We start from the raw sequence: 19,575 nt of genomic DNA, 5'->3' as shown, positions 1-19,575 counted from the left end.
ATTGGAACGGGTTGCCCAGGGAGGTGGTGGAGTCACCGTCCCTGGGAGTGTTTAAGGAAAGGTTTGACCTAGTGCTTAGGGACATGTTTTAGTGAGTGGAATTGGTAGTAGGGTGATGATTGGACCAGATGATACCGGAGGTCTTTTCCAACCTTAATGATTCTATGATTCAATGATATCCTGTCAGAGAAAGGATATCCCAATCACAGCAGGCAAAGATGTAGAGAAGAAAGAAAAGCCACTTGTCTAAAATGATTGCAGCCTTAAACGCAGACCAGCGCTCATCGCTGTGTTCTTATGCCAGGCTTGCAGCTTCCTTTTGTATCTGAACTGGAAACTGGATCAAAGCAAGCTGGGAAAAACACACTCAACAAAACAGGGAGGAGTCTGCAAAGCTTTTTAGAGCCTACGTTAGAATATAAGATCATAAACAAGGCAGAAACAGCAACAGGATCATCTTGAAACTCATGGAAAGTGGAAAAAGAGACTTTTAATTTGCCTTCTGTCATCTCGTCACGAGCCCATGAATCACCTGCACAGCCAGAAGCACCTTAAGCACACCAGCAACCTCAGGGTCTGTACTGTGCTTTATCAGACTATGTGAAAACAAAACACCAGTGCATTAAATAAATAAATAATAATAATAATTTGACACCCCCTCTACATAACACCTCAGCGCGGATATCTTCCCAAGCTCACCACCACCACTACCAATCTTAGCCGTGGAAATCACCACACAGCCGGGGAAGGTGGCTGGAGCCGATAAAAGCCGTTTTGGGGGGCATTTATGCTCCGTTACCTCAGGCAGGTGGGTGAGGGGAGGCGAGAACGGCCTGGGCCGGGCAGAGCCTACGAGGCGGCGCAGCGCTCCCTCGCAGGCTCCGCCCGCCCCAGCTCTATCGTCAGCGTCCTGGCTCTTTTTTCATCTTCCTCTCCTCTTCTCTCCTCAGCGCCATGCGGCTCCCCCCCTGCGTCTTGCTGCTCCTAGGGCTCGCCGAGGCGCTACGAGAGGCCGGCGCCTCAGGTGAGCCTGGAGACGGGGCTGGGGAGGGAGGCTGAGGGCTGCGGCCGCCATTACGTGGCGGGAGGGAGCGAGCTGGTCGAGCGCGGTTCGTTGCGGGAAAAGGGTGCTTTACGCCCCCCACTTTTTATTTTTAATTTAAATTATTGTTTAACAGTCTTGCACCGTATTAGCTACGCATCTTACTGCAATAACAGCCCTGCACCTTATTAGCTATGGACGCCATCGTTTGAACAATCTGATGGATCTGCTGCCTACAGTCCTGCTGCTACAGGGTATGGTGTAGGCTGAGGGGTGTGGAGTTGTATGGTGTAGAGCTCTGTGCCTTTTGAGGAAACAGGGTGGCATTCGCTAGACTAGGAGTTCATATCAGAAAGGGAAGAGGGTTAACTGCTTCTTTTTGTGACAGCTCTCAAGAGGTTGTGGGTTCCCAGCACCTTGCCAATTGCAGGCTGAAAACCACTAGCTTCTTAAAATCAAGGAAATGAGCGAAACCACCAAATATTTGGAACTCTGATCCTAAAATGACTTGTTGGCCTGCTGATGGAATCTCAGTTTATTAAGCATTGGCTTTTTTTGTAATTCCTCTGTGTGCATGCACGGGACTATAATAGATCTCTGAAAGTAAGTGGACTGTAATGATTATATCTTGTGAAGATTTAACAGGCGCTTACTTCCTTATCATTAATCTCTTATCCTTTTTTTGTTGTTCAAATAAAGGAAAAAATAAGCAGTTTCCTCAGAGATAAGTAAGCAGTCTCGTATGTTAGGGCTGATATAAACCTCCTCTTAGTTTTTCTTCTAAGCTAGCATGGAACAAAGTTTAATTCTCCAGAAGGAGAAATCTACTCTCGAGATGCTTTGCAAGGCTGCAAGACAGCCTTTGGAATCAGTCCCAAGTGCGCAAGTATTCTTTCTGCTCTAGTCCTAGTGTTCTTGCAGGTTCTGAGAACTTCAGCTTGGTACTTGGTGGTGGTGGGTAGGTTTGAGAATAAAGGTTCAGTATTCTTAGGTCTCAATCTCTTTATTAAAAGATGCTGATAAGCAACTTTTCACACAGACTTGATTGAAGATGGATCTTAAATTTAGTTTATTTTCTTAACAGTATTTACAAAGGCAGAATGAAAGTGAGACAGCAGCTGCTTTGCCTTGAAGTAACTTTTTGATACACCTTGCAGAATTGAGGGTAAAGGGGAGGAAGAATATCTCCTTCATGAGAAGTTAATAAGCTGTGTAATTTGTGTACCAAACCCAAACTTGTTATTAGGCCCATTAAACAAGGACACCTACTTATTGGTTCACTGATTTGAAATTGTCTTGTGGCTGTTCAGTCTGGGATATCCAGGTTTGTGGAGATGGCTTCTGCTATCTCTTAATACTAGAAGATGCCACTTCACTTCTAAAGTGTTGACAAGTAAAATCTGCCTTTGATGGCTGGTATTACTTTTCCGGGGCTCTGATGGGCTGCAGCTATCTAAACTGAGTATTTATGCAGAAGTATATTAAACAGAACGCATGTTTCCTCCTGGGATCCCCACGTTTATGAAATAGAACTTATGAAATATGAAATAAGTTACAGTTCTACTAATAGTCATGCAAAAACAAGAAGCAATGGAATGATTGCTTTCCGTCTGCTCCTTCACCCCTGGCATATCTGGATCTACTTAGTTTGTGCTAGCTGTTTAGTCTATACGGAGACAGCCTTTTAAAACAAGAGTTTCCCATAAAGCTATTCTGCAGTTTGAGTGTGGCAGCTGGTCACTTGTACCTTGTGGCATTTTCTGACCAGGGAACTTTTGTCTGAGACATGTATACTGACTGAGCATGGCTCTGCAGGTGAAGGGCTGTTTCTGCATGGACAACAAAGGTGTTTCTTCAGTACCTTAATGGAAATTGAATTGAGCCGTAGGGTGTCACCAAGAACCTCATGTGGTTAACTCTTTATTGGCAATGGGGAATGACACTTTCCTATTGGAGCTGGGAGGGTGGGTGGCTCAATTAAAGTACCAAATGAGCTGAGGGCTTGGCACTGAATCAGCAGCATGGAAATGGTTCAACAGAATGGAATTGATTTGATCTGGCTGTTGATCTGCAGTTTCTCCAGCAAGCATAGAGAAAGAATAAAAAATGCCAAGCCTCTGCAGAACTGGCTGCCTTGTTTCTTAGAGTAATAACTTGTGATCTCTACAGAGCTCTGAGAGGTTAAATTCCTCTGCTGTCTTTACTAGCTTTGCTCATTTAGTTAGTGGGAGAAATGATGCAACATGGGGTGACAGAGCAGATTGTTGTCCACCTTTGCTTCTCAGTTCTGTGTGTGCTCCTGTCTTAGTATTGGTGGTACTGGTACACTGAATAACACATGCTAAGTACTCCAACTTTGTTCTTGCTCAGTTTGAATAATACTGACTTGAAGTATCTGTTTTCAGTTGATAGTTTTTGTAATATTAATAATTCCTCTCTTGTGTCTTATCTAAAACCACACGCATCGACCTTCAGACTTCCTCCTCTTGTAGAGAGGAGGAGTTTAGCCTGGCATCTTACCAGCAGTTTCCAGATCTCCACTGTTTTAAAAGAAGTGGAGCAAAAACAAAAACAAACAAAAAGAAATAAAGCTGGGATGCCTGGATCTTGTTTCTGGCTCATTTCTGTGATAGTGTTTTCTTAGTAGCCCTGTCTGGCATGCTGTGTTCACGGAGCCGAAGCGTGTGTGCTGTGGCCAGCACTATGTTCATGGAGGCTTCTGGTTTCTGCCCTTCAAAGCTGTTCTGCCACCACTGAGCCCCATGTAGCTCAGGCAGCCCAGTGATGGATGGCCCTGGGGAATTGTGAGTAGGTTGTTTTGTCTAGCTCCCACGGAGTCTGCCTAGGAGCACCACCAATGACTTCTTTGAATTGAGAAGGCAGGAAGGCTTTTAGGTGGTATTGTCTGTGGCCATGTAGCAACTGTTCTTCCAGCAAATTGCTTAAAAGATTCTGCTACTTCACAGTGTTTGTGAACTCTCCTTAGTGATCTTTCAAGCCTAGGTGGAAGTGTGGTTCAAGGAGCCTGTAGTAAGCAAGCTGAAAAATACTAGCTTGGCTGTCTGTAGTCATTCTTGTTCTTTATCCTTAGTCTATACTATTCTGTCAGACTTTGGTTTAAAATGAAATGTGCTGTTCTAGGAGCAGTTATGCAAGCACTAAAGAAATGTAGAATGCCATGCCTTAATTTGCCACGCTAATTAAACTTCAGAGAGTGCCTCTGACATTCAGAGTCCCATGATCATGTTGAAGTAGTGTCTGCATGTCTTGCTGACAAATCCGCTCTTATATATGTGGAGGCCTCTGGGTGTAAGTACAGAGGGGAGGTGAGAAACTAAGCAGACCAGAGCTATTTTTCCCCCTTGCTTTAGAGCATAGAGAGGATGTATATGGTTTCAGTTTTTCCTTAAAAGACCATTTTGGTGAACTTCCTGCAGTTCAGGAAACTGCCCTTAAAGTTCAAAGTTGTTTTCCCGTATTCTAAATTTCACATCAAATTTGAGTGCATAGAAAGTTGGTGCTTTTTAAGTGCCCTTCTCTAGCTTTTGCAGTTAGTTGCATTTCTGGTAAAATGTAAGAGCTAAGGGGGAAAGAAGTATTGTGGAGAGGGGGATGTCTGAATACTGCTCAAAGGACTTAATGAGAAACTGAAAAATACTCAAAGCTTTTCTTTTGGTAGTTCTAATTTTACATTAGTATTTAATGCTTGAGAACTTGCAGTAGAAACTTCTCTACCCTAGCATAAACTGCAGGCGATAGGATAGAAAAAAAATCTTTAGTCTGATTCATATTTCAGCAAGGGTTTTATTGGTAATCATCGAAGTTTTGGGGTGAGCATAGGAGCAAGGTAAGCACTGAAGTTAGCAAGATGAAAGTATTTTCTTTCTCTCTCACTGCTGTGATAAGAGTAGATGATGTATAAATGTAGGAGCTCACCTCTGTTTACATGCCTTCAGAAGGCAAAGAAGCTGGCCAGAGATGCAGTTCTTGTCCGGGGAGAAGGAGTAGTAACAGGAAAGGGATATGGAATACTGAGTGTAGAGTTCTGAATGAGAAGACTTCCCTTTTTTTGAAAGGGAGACCACCTGAGACACCCATGACAGCGATCGTGGGACAGTGCTGTTTGTACTTGAATAGAAGAAGCACAGAGTAACTTGATGGTATAAACCCATGTGCTGGAAGAGGCAACTCTGCTGTGGAAGTAATATGCATCTGTTTGATAAGCTTTAGGTCAGTTGGGTTTCTGTGTCTGCATGCCTGAAGGGGAATTATTATGAAGCATCAGAATGCAAAGCTGAAGGGCATCGTGCTTGCCACATGCATCTAGTCTGTCCACTCTTCAACAAAAGAAAATCTTGTGGCTTCTTTACAGCTGCTTCTCTTTCCTTCTCTGAAATGCCCAGTCCCCTAAGAGCACAGCACAGGGAGAAGCCAGGCTTTCTTGTGGGACTTGAACAACAAGCCAAAGCTGATTCTCAAAGGATCTTATATCCTGGGTCATGTGTCTCTTTTTAAATTAAAAAGGCAGCAGGTGACAGAGCTATGTGCATCCTAAGAAGAAATGGTCTTGGTTGCATCTTCTAAAGTCATTAGACTTTAGATGCATAAATAAGGGTACAACAGCCCTAATAATTAGGAATAGCATGGGAGCAAATGACATGTGAACTGGAAGTGGGTGAGTATACTTCTTTAAACTGCAGGCTTGATTCTATTGTAGGATTTGACCCAATTCCCATCATTGGGGAATTTGCCCAGGAAGTCCAACTGGGCAAGTTGGCTGGCTAATACAAGCATATTGTCCTGGGTTTGCAAAAGAGCAAGTAGAGCTCAGGATATTATTTACTTTAGTGATTATTGCTTGCCCCTGATTAGCTGCAGGTGAGAAGCCAGTGCAGTGTCTTGTTGGAGCTGGACAGAGCTCCTGGCAGGAAGTCAAGTCCTGTGTGCTTAAGTGAATTCCAGGCTGTCTGGAGGCTTCTGCCTGCACATGTCCCTGTAGGTATACCTCCGTGTGCAGGAGCTTCTGCAGCCATAACTTACTGAGTACAAGCAGTATAAAACGTCTTGCTTTGTTCCCAGCTAGTATGTTATTGGGTTACTGGAAGCTTCCAGGCTGTTCTTGAGAACTGCTTCTCATGTGGGAAAAAAAAGTAGATCCTCCTTTTTCTTTTTTTTGGAATGCAGGTCTTCTTGAGCTCTCCCTGGGAAAATTCAGAAATGTGCTACTTAACCAGACCAATCCAGTAGAAGCTGTAATCAGGAACATTGCAAGCAATGTGACAGTTGTTATTTTTCAAGTACATGCACAGCAAAACAGTGTGGTGATATCCTTTGACAAGGTATGGTAAGAGTGTCATTTCTGTTATCAAATACTATGCTCTTTCCCTAAATGAGAACTAAGAGCTCTCCTACACATAGGAATACAGAATTCAAACTATGTGAGTACTACATAGCCATGCAAGTAACATGCATTTCTGAAACTTAAATATTACTTGCTCATGTGTCATGATTGCTATTTTAGAAGCCTTGATGGCAAAGTTTTCGGAGCTTCAAGGCTTCATTCTTGGTGGGAGTGGTGCTTCTGACATATGACTGCTGACCATGTCCATTGGTGTTTGATTAAAAATGGGTTCATGATAAGCATATATCCCAGAAGCCTTGTTATGCTAAGATCTACCACTTTGGGATGTTCATCTGTCTGTCCATGTGGCTTGTAGATAGGTACTGCAGTTACAGTGTATTGTTATCCCAGCTGCTGCTCCTGAATTTAATTCTTGTTTGGTAGCATATGGAGAAATTCTTCTATGGTACTCAAGTGAAGGCTGTCACTTCTAGCCAGCAGCACAAGCATTCCTACTGCTATACACTAGCCACTATTTGTCCTATCGTTACTCAGGTGCAATCTAAAATACTTCTGTGATGCTGTAAACCAGCAACTTGTGTTTGACTACATTCTGCTCAATGTTGAAAGTACTAGGTATCGACCTGACAGCTGCCATCCTGTTTCCCATCACTGTATTCCAAATAAGAATATGTTGGGTGCCAAGAACTATGCTGGGAAACTTTAAAAGATGAATAACCTGGTACACAAGTTGCCCAGCTCAGTCTCCTTTATACTGTTGAAATACCCAGGATTACGGGGCAAAGGCACCACTGCTACACCTACTCAGTCTTTGATTACCAGTCATAGGGTTTTCTGCTGCCATTTCAATCCCTGCTTGCATGCATGGGGCTTACCAGGCCAAGAGCTATGTAAATATGGCTGTACTGCTTCTAGGGCTGGCTTGCTTCTGGAGCAACTGAGCCAGACCTTAATGCCTGCCAGGTCCAAAGTGCTTCCTTGCAATGTTGCCTCTGATAACTGTGGTGGTCCTGGACAAAAGCACATTTTCCATGCTGAAATAGATTTGACTGCAGGCCAGCTGGTTGCTCCAGCCATGAGAGTGGTGCTGCTATTGCTGACAGATCTTTCCTCCAGGCTCTTGGTTCTGAAAGGGATGGTGTTGGGGGAGCTTTGTGGCATGGCTAGTGTTAAAAGCCAGCTGTTACACAATCATCTCCCTCCCGGTGGAGATAGCAAGGTGTTTGTGCACTTCAGCTCCCAGGATGCTCTTTCGTGCCCTCACAGCTTTTTGTAAAGGATATTCTAATCCATCTATATCTTTACTAGTCAATGCATGTTTGTATAGCATTAGGCTTAACTAGCTAGAAACCTCTGCTGTTTGCTTGTGGTATTAACTCTTTGATAGGCTCAAAAGTCCAACCAATAAAGTTTGAGACTGAGTTGGGCAATATATGGTGTCAGAGGTTGCTCTTTTTTTCAGCTCTAACCTTCTAGCTATCTGTGGCAGCTGGCACTGAGGTGCATGCTCTACAGGTTTGTGTCAGGGATGGGGCTACTGTGCAATATGTTTAGTTATAGTGACATACAATCCTGAAGAACTGCTTGCTTATATAATCCATTTCTGTCCAGAATCCATCTGCAAACAGCTCAGGAACTGGAGTAGACAAAGGACTGATTTCTATCCTTCGGCCTCAGCAGAGTGTGTGTACATGGTACCTTCGGTCACTGGATGCTAACCAGGTGCTAAGCACAGCTATCTCCATTCCATATATGGAGAAAGGTATGGTCTTATTTCTTGTGACAGAATACCAGCTCTGCCTACTACAAGCTAATTAAGTGTTAGTGTTGGCTTTTCAGAGGTAGTATTCTTACGTGGTGCAAGTGTATGATGGAGATACTGTGGGCTACCAGAGCTTGGGATCATTAGAGACTTGTGTATAGGATGTACTGTTTGTTCTTGTTGTGACTTCAGCCTTAGAGTAGAAAAACACTGTGCTTGTGTATCAGGGCTTATGTTAGTGATTGCAGTGAAACCACTTCTATCATCTGCAAGAGTAGAATCTGACAGTTTTGTATTCTCAGCAAGCAGAATATGCCTGCCTGCAAATGCATGTGTTGCTGAGGTCTTAACACTTTTTTTCAAGCTGTGTAAGGATGAAGTAAATACTACTACAGCTAACTATTTCTTATTTTCTAGATCCTATACCTGGAGGCTGCAATCTAGAATTTGACTTGGAAGTGGATCCCAACATTTACTTAGACTATACCTTGGTTGATATACACATTAAGTTTGCTCCTGCAAACTTGGGATATGCTAGGTATGTGTGTTTTTCAATAAATAAAACAAAAAATATGGACTACAGTGTACTCAGCAGACCTCCCTTATCCTATATTTGACTAGAATCATAGTATAAGATTCTGCTGGAAAGGTTGAACATCAACTACTGGTGGAAATCTTGTTTGCTGCAACCAGCAATCTAAAAAGTAAATGAAGAAAAAAAGGATGGGGGGAGGAGGTTACACAGGAACTGAAAGTTGCATCTTGTGGGAGAGATTATCTGTCTGGAGGCTTGTGCTGGGCTTGTAGTCGACTTTTTTTTTTTTTTTTTTTTTTTTTAATTGTAGAGGAGCAAATCCACCAGCCTGTGATTCAGGGACTGGTCAGAACTCCAGATGGCGGCTGCGCTATGATGTCTACCAGTACTTCTTACCAGAGAACAACCTTTCTGAGATGGTACTCATGAGCCACATACGGAAAATGTCTGAGGTGCGAAGTATCAAAGCTAATGGTGTTAAAGTAAGTATGAAGCATCAGCATACCAGGTGCTTAGCAGTAACATTGTATTAAACTTTCTCCTCCCCTGTGCCTCTCATTTTTGAGTGGTGATATAGGCAAGGTGCTGATGCTTGAGGCTTCCTGCTTGTATCTGGGATTTCTGGCTAGGAAGTATACAGCACCTGCACACAAAATGGCAGCCACTGGCTCTTCTGGGAGAGGAAGCTAGTGAGTACAGCTTGAAATGTCATGGGACTGAGACCTCTTGCAATGGTCTTTGATATTAGGTTGAGATTAATGATGGGTGTGTGAAGTGTTTGTCGTGTAGCCTGTTCTTAATCGAGTAAGTTGTTATTGCAGCGTCTTCTTACTTGCTGAATACTGCTTTAGTCACAGTAATCATTTGGTGATGTTGAGGCTAGTTTACCTATAGCAATATTGCCATTGAGTACCTCTTAATCCAGAAGTAGAGCTGCTTCTGACATCACTGTGGTCTCCTACAATGCCTGGCAGATGCTGAGGACTGAGCAGGGAATGCAAGAAACAGTGTAGTGGAACTGGACTAGGTGCTGACCCCAGTTTGGAGTGACATGAAGAGTTAACATGACAGCAAACACTTGCATCATGTTTACCTACTCCAGGCAAAGAGACTGGAATGGATGGAGGGGGAAAATGTCAGTGACCATGACCTGTCTGGTCTTGCTAGGGAGTGGGATGGCAGCCTTACCTACCTGCTTCTGAGGACAGACCTGGATTAAGAAGACGGATAGAGAAAATTGGACTCTCTTCAAATAAGGAGAAACAAAACATTGGTGGGAGAATCTTACGTGCTGTCAGAAATTGTTGCTGTTTTTTGGAGGAAGTGGAGTCCATCCTATGAGCCTTTAATGCCTCAATTAATAATGCTAAGATGTTTGTTCAGAATAGGAGAGCTGCTGGCTTCTTGCTGGTCATCTTTCTTGAGCTGCTGAGTATTGTCTGGCTGTATGGACACAATGTGCCATCAGACACAGTGACAGGCAGTTATTTGTGACTAAAAATACTCTTTGTTCCAGATGCTTACATTGACAACTGATGATAAGACCAATGTCTACTTCTCCTCACTCCCTGGGCAAGGTGTGATCTACAATGTCATAGTATGGGATCCTCTTTGGAATACTTCTGCTGCATACATACCTGTGCACACGTATGCCTGCAGTTTTGTTGACCTAGTGGATAACTGCTCTTCTCTCAGTAAGTTGGGACTTGTAGGTCCCTGCCAACTCATCTCAATCTCATTGTGCTCCAGCACACTGAATGGTGCTTTTTATGTGGTATATAGCCTGGATATGTTTTTGTTGCTTTATAACTGAGTCTGCTTCTTGATTGAGGAGAAATTCTAGAATGATAAAATAAATCTAAGGAAAGCTATTAGCAAGTGAAAGCTTAACTTAATGGAGGTTTAATGTTTGGCTTATAACTTGATGCCTTTTTCTGTTTGAACTAGATACATAATTTTAAATCACTTTGTAGTGCTTTAGGTGCTGCATGTGGAAACCAAGCTGGTAAAAACACAAGCTGGATTAGGGCCCAGCTTTATCTTCTGATCTGCATTGGTGCTAACAGGAGTCAGTAACATAAAAATATTTCGAAAGGAGACAGTCACCTGAAAATAATGCCAGCAGTAGAAATGTGATTACAAAGTCATGCTACTTTCTACAAAGTCATATGACAATAGAATTTGAGCAAAGCTTCTGCTGATGTTATGATCGTGGGAAGGACAAGAATAATGGATAGAATATGCTTACAAAGTAAGACTTGTCCTCCTAATTGTCTTATAACACAAGTAGCTCATCGAGTTTAGTGTCATAAGACACCATAAGAGATTATCAGGGCTAAAAACCTTTTCCCTAGTTTTCTGAATTAGAGAAATGTAGTCTACTTGTTCTAAATTGTGTAAATGACAGTAAGAATTCTTCTTAGGAGACAGAGGTGAGCTGTGCTGGGGTACTAACAGTCCTTTCTGTTGCACAGAAAACTGTATTAAAGGGAGGTAAATGTGAAGGCTGAAAAGATAAAGACCATAGCTGCTGTCTGGGTCACCAGCCCTGCAGTGCTGACTTCTATAGATGATTGGATGTCCTTATTTTAAAGCTGAGTAGAGCTTTTTCAAATCTGTAATGGTGGTACTACAAATAGTTAAGCAGCTGTAATTTGCTAATAGTTACAGAAACTTCATTCCCTTGAATAAGGAGGAAGCTTTTGACTTAGTACTCAGACTAGAGCTAGTTAAATATTCTTTTGGAGGCTTTATTAAGGTATCTTTTAGGTCAGATGCTGTAGATCTGTTCGCGTAGTGAGTCTGAAGGAGTAGCAGTTACCATTACTGAGTCTACCAACAGTAGTAACTTGACTTTGTTAGTCTCATTGTTGGGACTACTAGATAGGAATGCTGATAACCTTTTCTTCTTGTAGGCAAACTCTCTACCAAAATATTCTTCACTGTTCTTGCTGTTCTTGGCCTCTTCACTTGCTTTTTTGGACACAGATTCTGGAAAACAGGTACTGAGTTTTTTCTCATTATAAATCTGGTTGGAATTTCATAGATGTACCTTAGACCTGTAGCGCTATTGCTGAAGAATCACCTGGTAGCGATTACATGTCAGTTAGGTCCACTGCTGTGCTCTAACAGGATCAGAGATTGTAAGTGCAGAACACGAAGCTTCTGGTATTTGAAGAACAGGTATCTAGAACTAGGATGCATGATGGAGAACATGCAAAAATCATGTTTATTTGATGTGCTTGAGGAGAGCCCTTTCCAGAACCAACTGTTGCCTGTCCCTTCTCCTGTACTTAACAGCTAGTGAGCTGAGATTTCCCTTCCCTGTTGTAAAACAAAGGTGTCTGAAGATGTACAGAAATAGGCTTGCTATGGGGTGATATGACAGCATACTGAATCTCTTTCCCTTTTCTCTAGACTTATTCTTCATGGGCTTCATAATCACAGGATTTTTCTCCTTTGTATTCATCACTAGGGTAACTGGCCTTGGTTATGATGGTGAGTAGATATCAGGATACCCCCCCCATCCTCTTCCTGAAACATTATTGCTGTGGATCATTTAAGTAAAATTTTAGTTGTGCTTGCAACTGGCTAGCTGTGGGAAGGATAGGAAAGCATGGTACATGGGTACTTGAACTGAGCTTGAATAGGTTAACACTGAGTATGCAACAGAGTAACTGTTGTCTTTGACCTCAGACAATGAAATGGAGCTCATAGCTGCAACACTGACAGACAAATTTGCCTGTCTATCCAATGGAGATGCAGGTCCTCAGGAAGGAGGCATGTTAGAAATTCCCAGAACATTTGTTTCTTTCAGAACGGGTGGACCTCAGTTTCAGATCAAATGCAGGTTGCATGTGTAAAATCGATCAAGCGGTCTGCATCCTGTCTATTAGACTAGCAAGAACTGGTTCTTGTGTCTCTATTACATTCTGCCTCATAACTGCTATTCTGGTGCACTACCTATTGCAACCATAACTGCTCTAGGAACTCAAAGTACTACTGTGCATAGCAGCAACACCGTCAGTACAGTCCTATGGCACTCTCCCAGTAGCATACCCTCAGCTGCTGATTGGAACCCGAGTGAGATGCATGAAGCACAAATGTGAGCTAGTTTCAGAAAGCTTTCATTAGGTAACAAAAATCAAGTATGCAAGTAAATCTATTTGAATAGGCTATTACAGTAACTGAAGTTTTCAGGGTGTTGCTACAGTTCTTAATTTAGAATTCCCTCTCTTTTTTCCAGTGCGTCTTATTTTGACAGCAGTAGCTGGGATTATTGGAGGGCTTTTGCTGGTTGCAAGCTGGTGGAGATTTGGCTCTGTCCTACTCTGTATGTTGCTTATCGGACTGGTGCTGGGATTTCTCTTCTCATCAGTGGTCTTCTTTACTCCACTAGGTATGTACTGAAATATTCTGCTGCAAAGTGACTGAGTGATACTTCACTGCTGTATTACAGGGACACTGCAAGGCTTCAGAACAAATGCTGTTCTCTGGTTTATATTAGTGTGCTTTTTAATTTTTTTTTTTGCCTTCCTGATGTTGGGAGGAATAGAGATGTCTCTGAAGCTTTCTTTCGTGTGTGCTGCAAATGAAACTACTTAGGGTAATCTGTACTTGTGGGAAAAGGAAACTGCCTATTCTTCCCACACAAGCAGCCTGCATTTCAGCAGTCTGACACCAGCTGTGCTCCAGGCAAGCATTTTCTGTCTGTCTTGTTCTCTGATTCAGAGAACGTCACAGAAAATCTACAGTCTAACTCGGAGGCTTCAGGCATGGAGGCATCATAGATCAAGAGGAGCTCTTGCCTGTTACTCTTCACCACACCACAGTGCAAGGCTCTGGCAGCACTATACTGTAGGAGTCAAACTTGTATTTACAGCTGAATTGACATCATCAGGCTTTTCAGAATCTCTTTATTAAGAGGAACAGCAGACAAATCACATGAAAGCAAGCAAGGCTGCTGAGATGAACTCCCCCAGGGATGTGAGAGCACCAACTGTACTGCTTTCTTTGCTGTGACTTTAAATCTCAGAACTGCATTCCTTTCCAGCTTTCCTACTTAAGATCTGCTGGTGGGGCAGTTCTTCATTTCTACAGTTGTCTGTTTGAGCTGGCTTATGTTTCTGTGGTAATCTGTGCAGTCCCTGGTTGTTCTTCATTAAGTGAAACAGTGAATTGACTGCGGATCAGTTGGTCCCCTGTTTAACTGACAGGTCTTTTGAAAGCAGGGGGAAACAAAGTGGCGTTTAATCAAGTGACTTAATTACTTTCTAAAGCCAGAAGAGTTTGTTGCTGAGTGATGTGGCGGTTGCACTTGCACCCGACCCTAGATAAACCTACACATTTATAGATTATTTATGCACACTTACAGATTATAAATGTATGTGGCCAATAAAATGGCTTCTTACTAGGCAGAAGTACTCTGGTACTTCTCACTCACATCAAATGAGTAACATATACTGTAAGTCTTGTTTGGACAAGATCTGCTGTTCCAGCTTATAGTACAGGACCTGTACTGGAACTCTGTTTCTGCTCATGTTTTGGATGAGTGCTACAATGCATCTGAATTTACATTTGAGCTTAAATGTATCTTTAATGCTGTTCTCCAGATATTTCTAAATACATGGAAACTTTGGGGAAAAGCATACCCCACCCTCTTAGAAAAAAAGTGATTATGCTTTGCTAATGCTAGTAAGCTACTTGTGGAATATGGTGTCTTTGCAGGAGACTACAGGGTCTTCCGGGATGATGTTGTGTTCTGGGTGACCTTTTCTTCTATAGCCTTGATGATTCCAGTGCTTTTTGTTGGCTGTCCAAGAATTGTAAGTCATCTGTCCTTGGAAGGAGGAGGGAAGGGGTGTCAGACTACTATGCAAAGTGCACTACTGTGGGATGTGTGTAAAAGATCTAATATAGCAGGGGACAAGTTCTAGGGAGCTCCTGTTCAATGTTACTTGTGCTATCTGGTCCATAAGCAAAGGATTTCTTTTTTCTTTAGTGTTACACCTAATACCTGCTGACAGTTCTATTGCTCTACCTCTCCTGTCTTAATAGGATGGCTGGATAATGAGGTGTGGGCAGCCAGCTGCTTGTGGAAGAACTGATAGGAAGTATTGCATTAAGGTGGTGGCTATCAGTCCCCTAAAGCTGCATTTTTTCTCCCCCTCTAGCTGAACTTACTGGCCTGTGGAATAATAGGTTCTTATTCAGTGGTCCTAGCTATTGCCTGTTACATCTACACAAGTCTTGCTTACATCACCTTAGACCTACTCAGAAGGATCCTCAATGATTACTTCAGCAGAGCCTATACAAATGTGCCTTTTCAAACAAATGGTGAGTGCTCTTCTTAGACTTTTAGAACTAGTATAAAAAATGCTTGTTTGAGAACTGCACTTTTGGTTCCTTTTTTAACAGTGTGTGTTGAGGGTAGGAATGGATGAAAAGAACGTAAGTATGGTGTGAGATTTGATACACAATTTGATACACAAGTTTGAGTTGGCTGTGTACTCGGCCCTGGTGAGGCCACTCCTTGAGTACTGAGTTCAGCTCTGGGGCCCCCAATAATAAGGAGGACATGAACCTATTAGAAGAGTCCTGAGGAGGATCATGAGGATGATCAAGGAGTGGGAGCACTTCTATGAAGACAGGCTGAGTTGGGGTTCTTCAGTCTGGAGAAGAAAAGGCTTCAGGGAGACCTTATGGTCACTTTCCAATACCTAAAGAGGGCATAACAGGAAAGCTGGGGAGGGACTCTTCATCAAAGAATGTAGTGATAGGACTAGGGGTAATGGCTTTAAACTGAAAGGGGGAGATTTTAGATTACACTTCATAAAGAAGTTCTTTACTCAGTGTGGCAAGGCACTGGAACAGGTTGTCCAGAGAAGGTGTGGATGCTCCATCCCTGGAAGTGTTGAAGGTCATGTTTTATGTTACTTTAAGCAACATGGTCTAATGGAAGGTGTCCCTACCCATGGCAGGGGGGTGGAACTAGATGATCTGTAAGGTCTTTTCCAACACAAAATAATCTGTGATACTGTAATCTATGACTCCGATGTGAAGCTTCTAGCAGATATCATGTGACAAGGCACTTACTTTTCAGATGCTCTTTTTTTTTTTTCCAGATGCTTTTCAGGCTCAGACTGATGTGTTTTCAAGTGGCAGTCAGAGACTGCCACGACTGGATAGCCTTGCTTCAACTCTGTTTTGTTCTTGCCTTTTCATGGATGCTCCCTGCATGTGAGGATGATAAGGGACAATACTTTCCCTTCTGTATTTAAGCTTAAGTGTTTGTGCCCAAGTACAAATCACAGAATCATAGAATGGGTTGGGGTGGGAGGGACCTTGAAGTCCATCTAATTGGTAACATGAGCAGGGACACCTTCCACTAGATCGAGTTGCCCAAAGCTCCATCCAGTCTTGCCTTGAATACTTGACAGGAAGTAATGTTCCTGCTTTACCAGAATCAGTGTTTTTCTTTTCTTTTCTTTAGACTTTATTATTCTGGCAATGTGGATAATGCTGGCCCTCAGTGGAGTGACTGTGCAGCTTCGTCGAGAGAGAAGTGAAGTGCCCTTCCCACCACACCCTTATCTCATCTGGAAACGGGAAAAGGAGCGCAGAAGCACAAATATCTTAGACCCTAGCCATCACATCCGTCCCTTAAGAGAGAGGATACATAGCAAGCTGCTGCAGATTAAAGAGATATTTCAGAAAGAGCAGCCAGCTGGGGAAAGAACTCCATTGCTTCTGTAACCTGCCAAATAACTGGTGGGAACAGAGGAAGAACTTAGGCAAGATGACTGATCACCAGCAAACCAGCCAGTGCTGCAGGCTTTTAGCACTGCCAGCTTGTCCTGCTTAATTGGAGGATGATGCTTCTTCAAACTGGAAGGAAAGTTATCTGTCCTGTACACTACATGCTGTTTTGTGACTTTCCTCAACAGTCCACCTGGACTGCTGTAACAAATGTGTATGTCTAGCTGCAGAGATCTTGTTTTAAAGGTCATGTACAGGTATTTATCTTGTGGTGAGCTAGTACAATGTTTAAGCTCATGAAATATCAAACAGCCCTTCAAAAGTAGCCTGTATGGTATTGGTTCTTTCCTTGCAGCGTGAAGGTGGCTGCCAAAATATTGCCTGACTTGCTCCCACAGGTGAGCAGTCTGCCATCTTGCAAGGGAAGAAAGACAAGGGCCATACACAGAATGGGTTCTTCTAGCAGGAGCTGAAGTATCATCTTCTAATAGGTACAGAATGTGTGGCTGCAGACAGTTGTTTCCAAGAAGTATTACTGAACCTTGCAAGCTATACTAAGTGACTTGAATTTAAACTGCACTGAATTAACTTTAAGTGAGCATACTTGGGCTCAGGAAGTGGATCTGATCTGAGATAAGACCTTCTCTTTCATTGGGTTCTGTAGCAAACTGATATCTGGTCTCTGTACAGAGATGACTGCTAAGAGAACGCAAGTGGCTTGCCTCCTTGTTTGCTTTCTGAAGAACCTGTGACTTGCTTCAGCTATGGTATCATTTTTTATTGATAGGGTGCTGTCATAAGAGAACAACTGGAATAAGCACTTTGTAGCCAATGTCAGTCTTTCCTGAGATTGGATGAAACACTATTGTTCTTTTTTAATCAATATATCTTCTAATTTTTGCCTTTAAGGGGGTGAAAACAGCGTACTGCAGGCAAAATATTGACCAGGATCCTTGCTGACTGATTGTGTTCCTTACCAGTTTTACCTGTGCCCAAACCAGAATGCAGTGTAAAAAGAGCTAAGGGACCACTCTTGTGTTCAGTGGAGAATTGCGTCTTATTTGGTTGCTTTATTCACTTCCTTAAATAATAAAAAAAAAAAGCCATTTTCAAAATGCAAACTGGTGCATTGTGGGTTTGGCTCACATCAATGCACAAGTTCTGAGCATGTTGGGTTTTCCCTGCCCACCCCTGCTCTTCACCTTTTAATGTTTACGTGGTGATCTGTCATGCATTAAACAGTAATGGAAGTATTGTATCCCATGTCTTGATGCAGGTTATGGTGGCTCTTTCTGTGTGTGGTTTTTTTTTTTTTTTTTTTTTTTCCTCACTATCCTTATACTTCTAGTGTGGGTAGCAAAGTGGGTGGTCCTTCGTGTCTGGAGGTGAATGGCTGTTCTGCTACTTGCATGGAACTGCTGCTAGTGAATAGCTATGGTGAAACTTCAGTTCTCAGCCACCACGTTAAAGTCTTGGCAGCAAGTATATCTGAAACAACTCTTGTCAGAAAAGTAGTGAAAAACTTTATCTAAGGACTTATTTGAAAGCTTAAAACATTCTAGCATTAGAAAGGAACTGACTTTAAAGTGACTCAGTTTAGTAGGCCTTTCTTTAAGGAGTGAAACTTTGTAGCATGGCATAGCATCTGAGGTGACTAAGCTGATCTGATGTTTAGAGAAATCCCACAACTGCTTAGAGCTGGAATACTTACCTGAAACAGCTGAGCAAGGCTGAAATCCTGCAGTTAGGGTCTTGCTTCACTCTGCTGTTGTGTGGCAGATTGCGGAAAATGAGGAACTTCTTTGGCCTCTGGTGGACTGATGCTTACTGACTGCCTGTACTGCACTGATACTGAGCATGTTTGTTGTATTTGACTAAGTAGCAAACACTTATTTGATATACAAATACTCTTAAACATGTTTACCTTGTTTTTAATAACTGCTGTGACTAACATTCTGGAAGAAACAAGTTTAACTCTAATTTTCTTTATCTTTTTATAATAAAGATGTCTTTTGAAATAATATTGTAACTAAAGGGGTCTCTTCATGCTGAATTCAGTTTCACATCTGCAATCCCAAATGCTGAAGCTAACTTAAAAAGTAGTAGTTCTGAATTGTTAGACCCTCAAAGAATGAGGTGGGGAAGCCTAGCTGACCTGTTATAGAGACTTAGTACACTCACAGTGACACCCAGAGGTCCAGGCTGGGACTAGTTATGTTCTATATGAATGCATGACCTGAAGAGGTATGTTTTATTGCTTCACTAGACAAAGCTTTAGGAAAAAATAGCTGTCACGTTTTTGACTGTAAACTAGTCTGTGAAATGCAATAGGAAGGTTAGGGCAGAACTAGACTTTGAACTCTTCTGAGATCCTGACTTGAAGATGGTCTTTTGATAGAGATGGATTAGGGATTATTTCCCTATTCTGTAAGCCATAGTGATTAATAGTGACAGTTACCAGAACATACTGATCCACTGCAGTGCTGGGGGAGCTCTTTAAGGCCTTGTCTTCTGTCCCACTTGGTGGTTGTAGAAGGAAAACTGGATTCTAGCCTGCTCTGCATTACAGAAAACTGCTCACTGTAGATCTCTCACTGGAAGCATTTACTGCTGTGCTGTGTTGTGTTAGCTGCATTACCTTGCAGTTGTGCTAGCTTAAACTGATGATATCTGATGCTTCCTGGGAATCAAAACTATAGGTAGTGAGTTGCCTATGAAGTCAGGTGCTTTGATGTAAGCTGAAGCCTTCTGGCTCACAGTGATCTGCCTCCTGCTGCTCCTACTTGCCTGTCATCACTGCTTTGGTGAATTTTTGGAGTTTTCTTCCTGCAGTTTTCAAGCAAGCAGTGGCACAACTAGACTGAAGAGCATTGATCTTTTCCAAGAAACATCTTCATTTGTATTGTAGTCTCTTTCCTGTTCTGAAAACAGAAACCCAGTCTGGCTCCGCTGTTCTGTAGAGCACAATACAGATAAGGCAGCTTTCCTATCTGCTTCCCTAAATCTTCAGAAAGCATGACTCAAAATAGGAGCAAACTGTGCTGTGGTGTACTTTAGATGGGGGAAAGACAAACTTTCCTGTTCCCTAAGCTCTGTGCTTTGGCTTTGATTTGGGA

General features: G+C 42.5%; 1 protein-coding gene across 1 annotated transcript; it reads left to right on the top strand.

The window, feature by feature from the left end:
• The first annotated feature begins 922 nt into the window (after positions 1-922).
• On the top strand, positions 923-18,415 carry TM7SF3 (transmembrane 7 superfamily member 3). Its single transcript, XM_084296850.1, has 12 exons — positions 923-1,024; positions 6,227-6,381; positions 8,016-8,166; positions 8,584-8,704; positions 9,012-9,183; positions 10,218-10,395; positions 11,617-11,703; positions 12,119-12,199; positions 12,948-13,100; positions 14,429-14,526; positions 14,875-15,037; positions 16,194-18,415. Exons 1-12 carry the CDS (start codon positions 955-957, stop codon positions 16,454-16,456), a joined length of 1,692 nt encoding a protein of 563 aa, XP_084152976.1. The 5' UTR covers positions 923-954; the 3' UTR covers positions 16,457-18,415.
• Positions 18,416-19,575: the final 1,160 nt, after the last annotated feature.

This window comes from Netta rufina (assembly GCF_964035555.1).
Source record: "Netta rufina genome assembly, chromosome: 1".
Classification (NCBI taxonomy): domain Eukaryota; kingdom Metazoa; phylum Chordata; class Aves; order Anseriformes; family Anatidae; genus Netta; species Netta rufina.
Note: the sequence above shows the minus strand (reverse complement) of the source record. Positions and strands in the feature narration are given on the sequence as shown.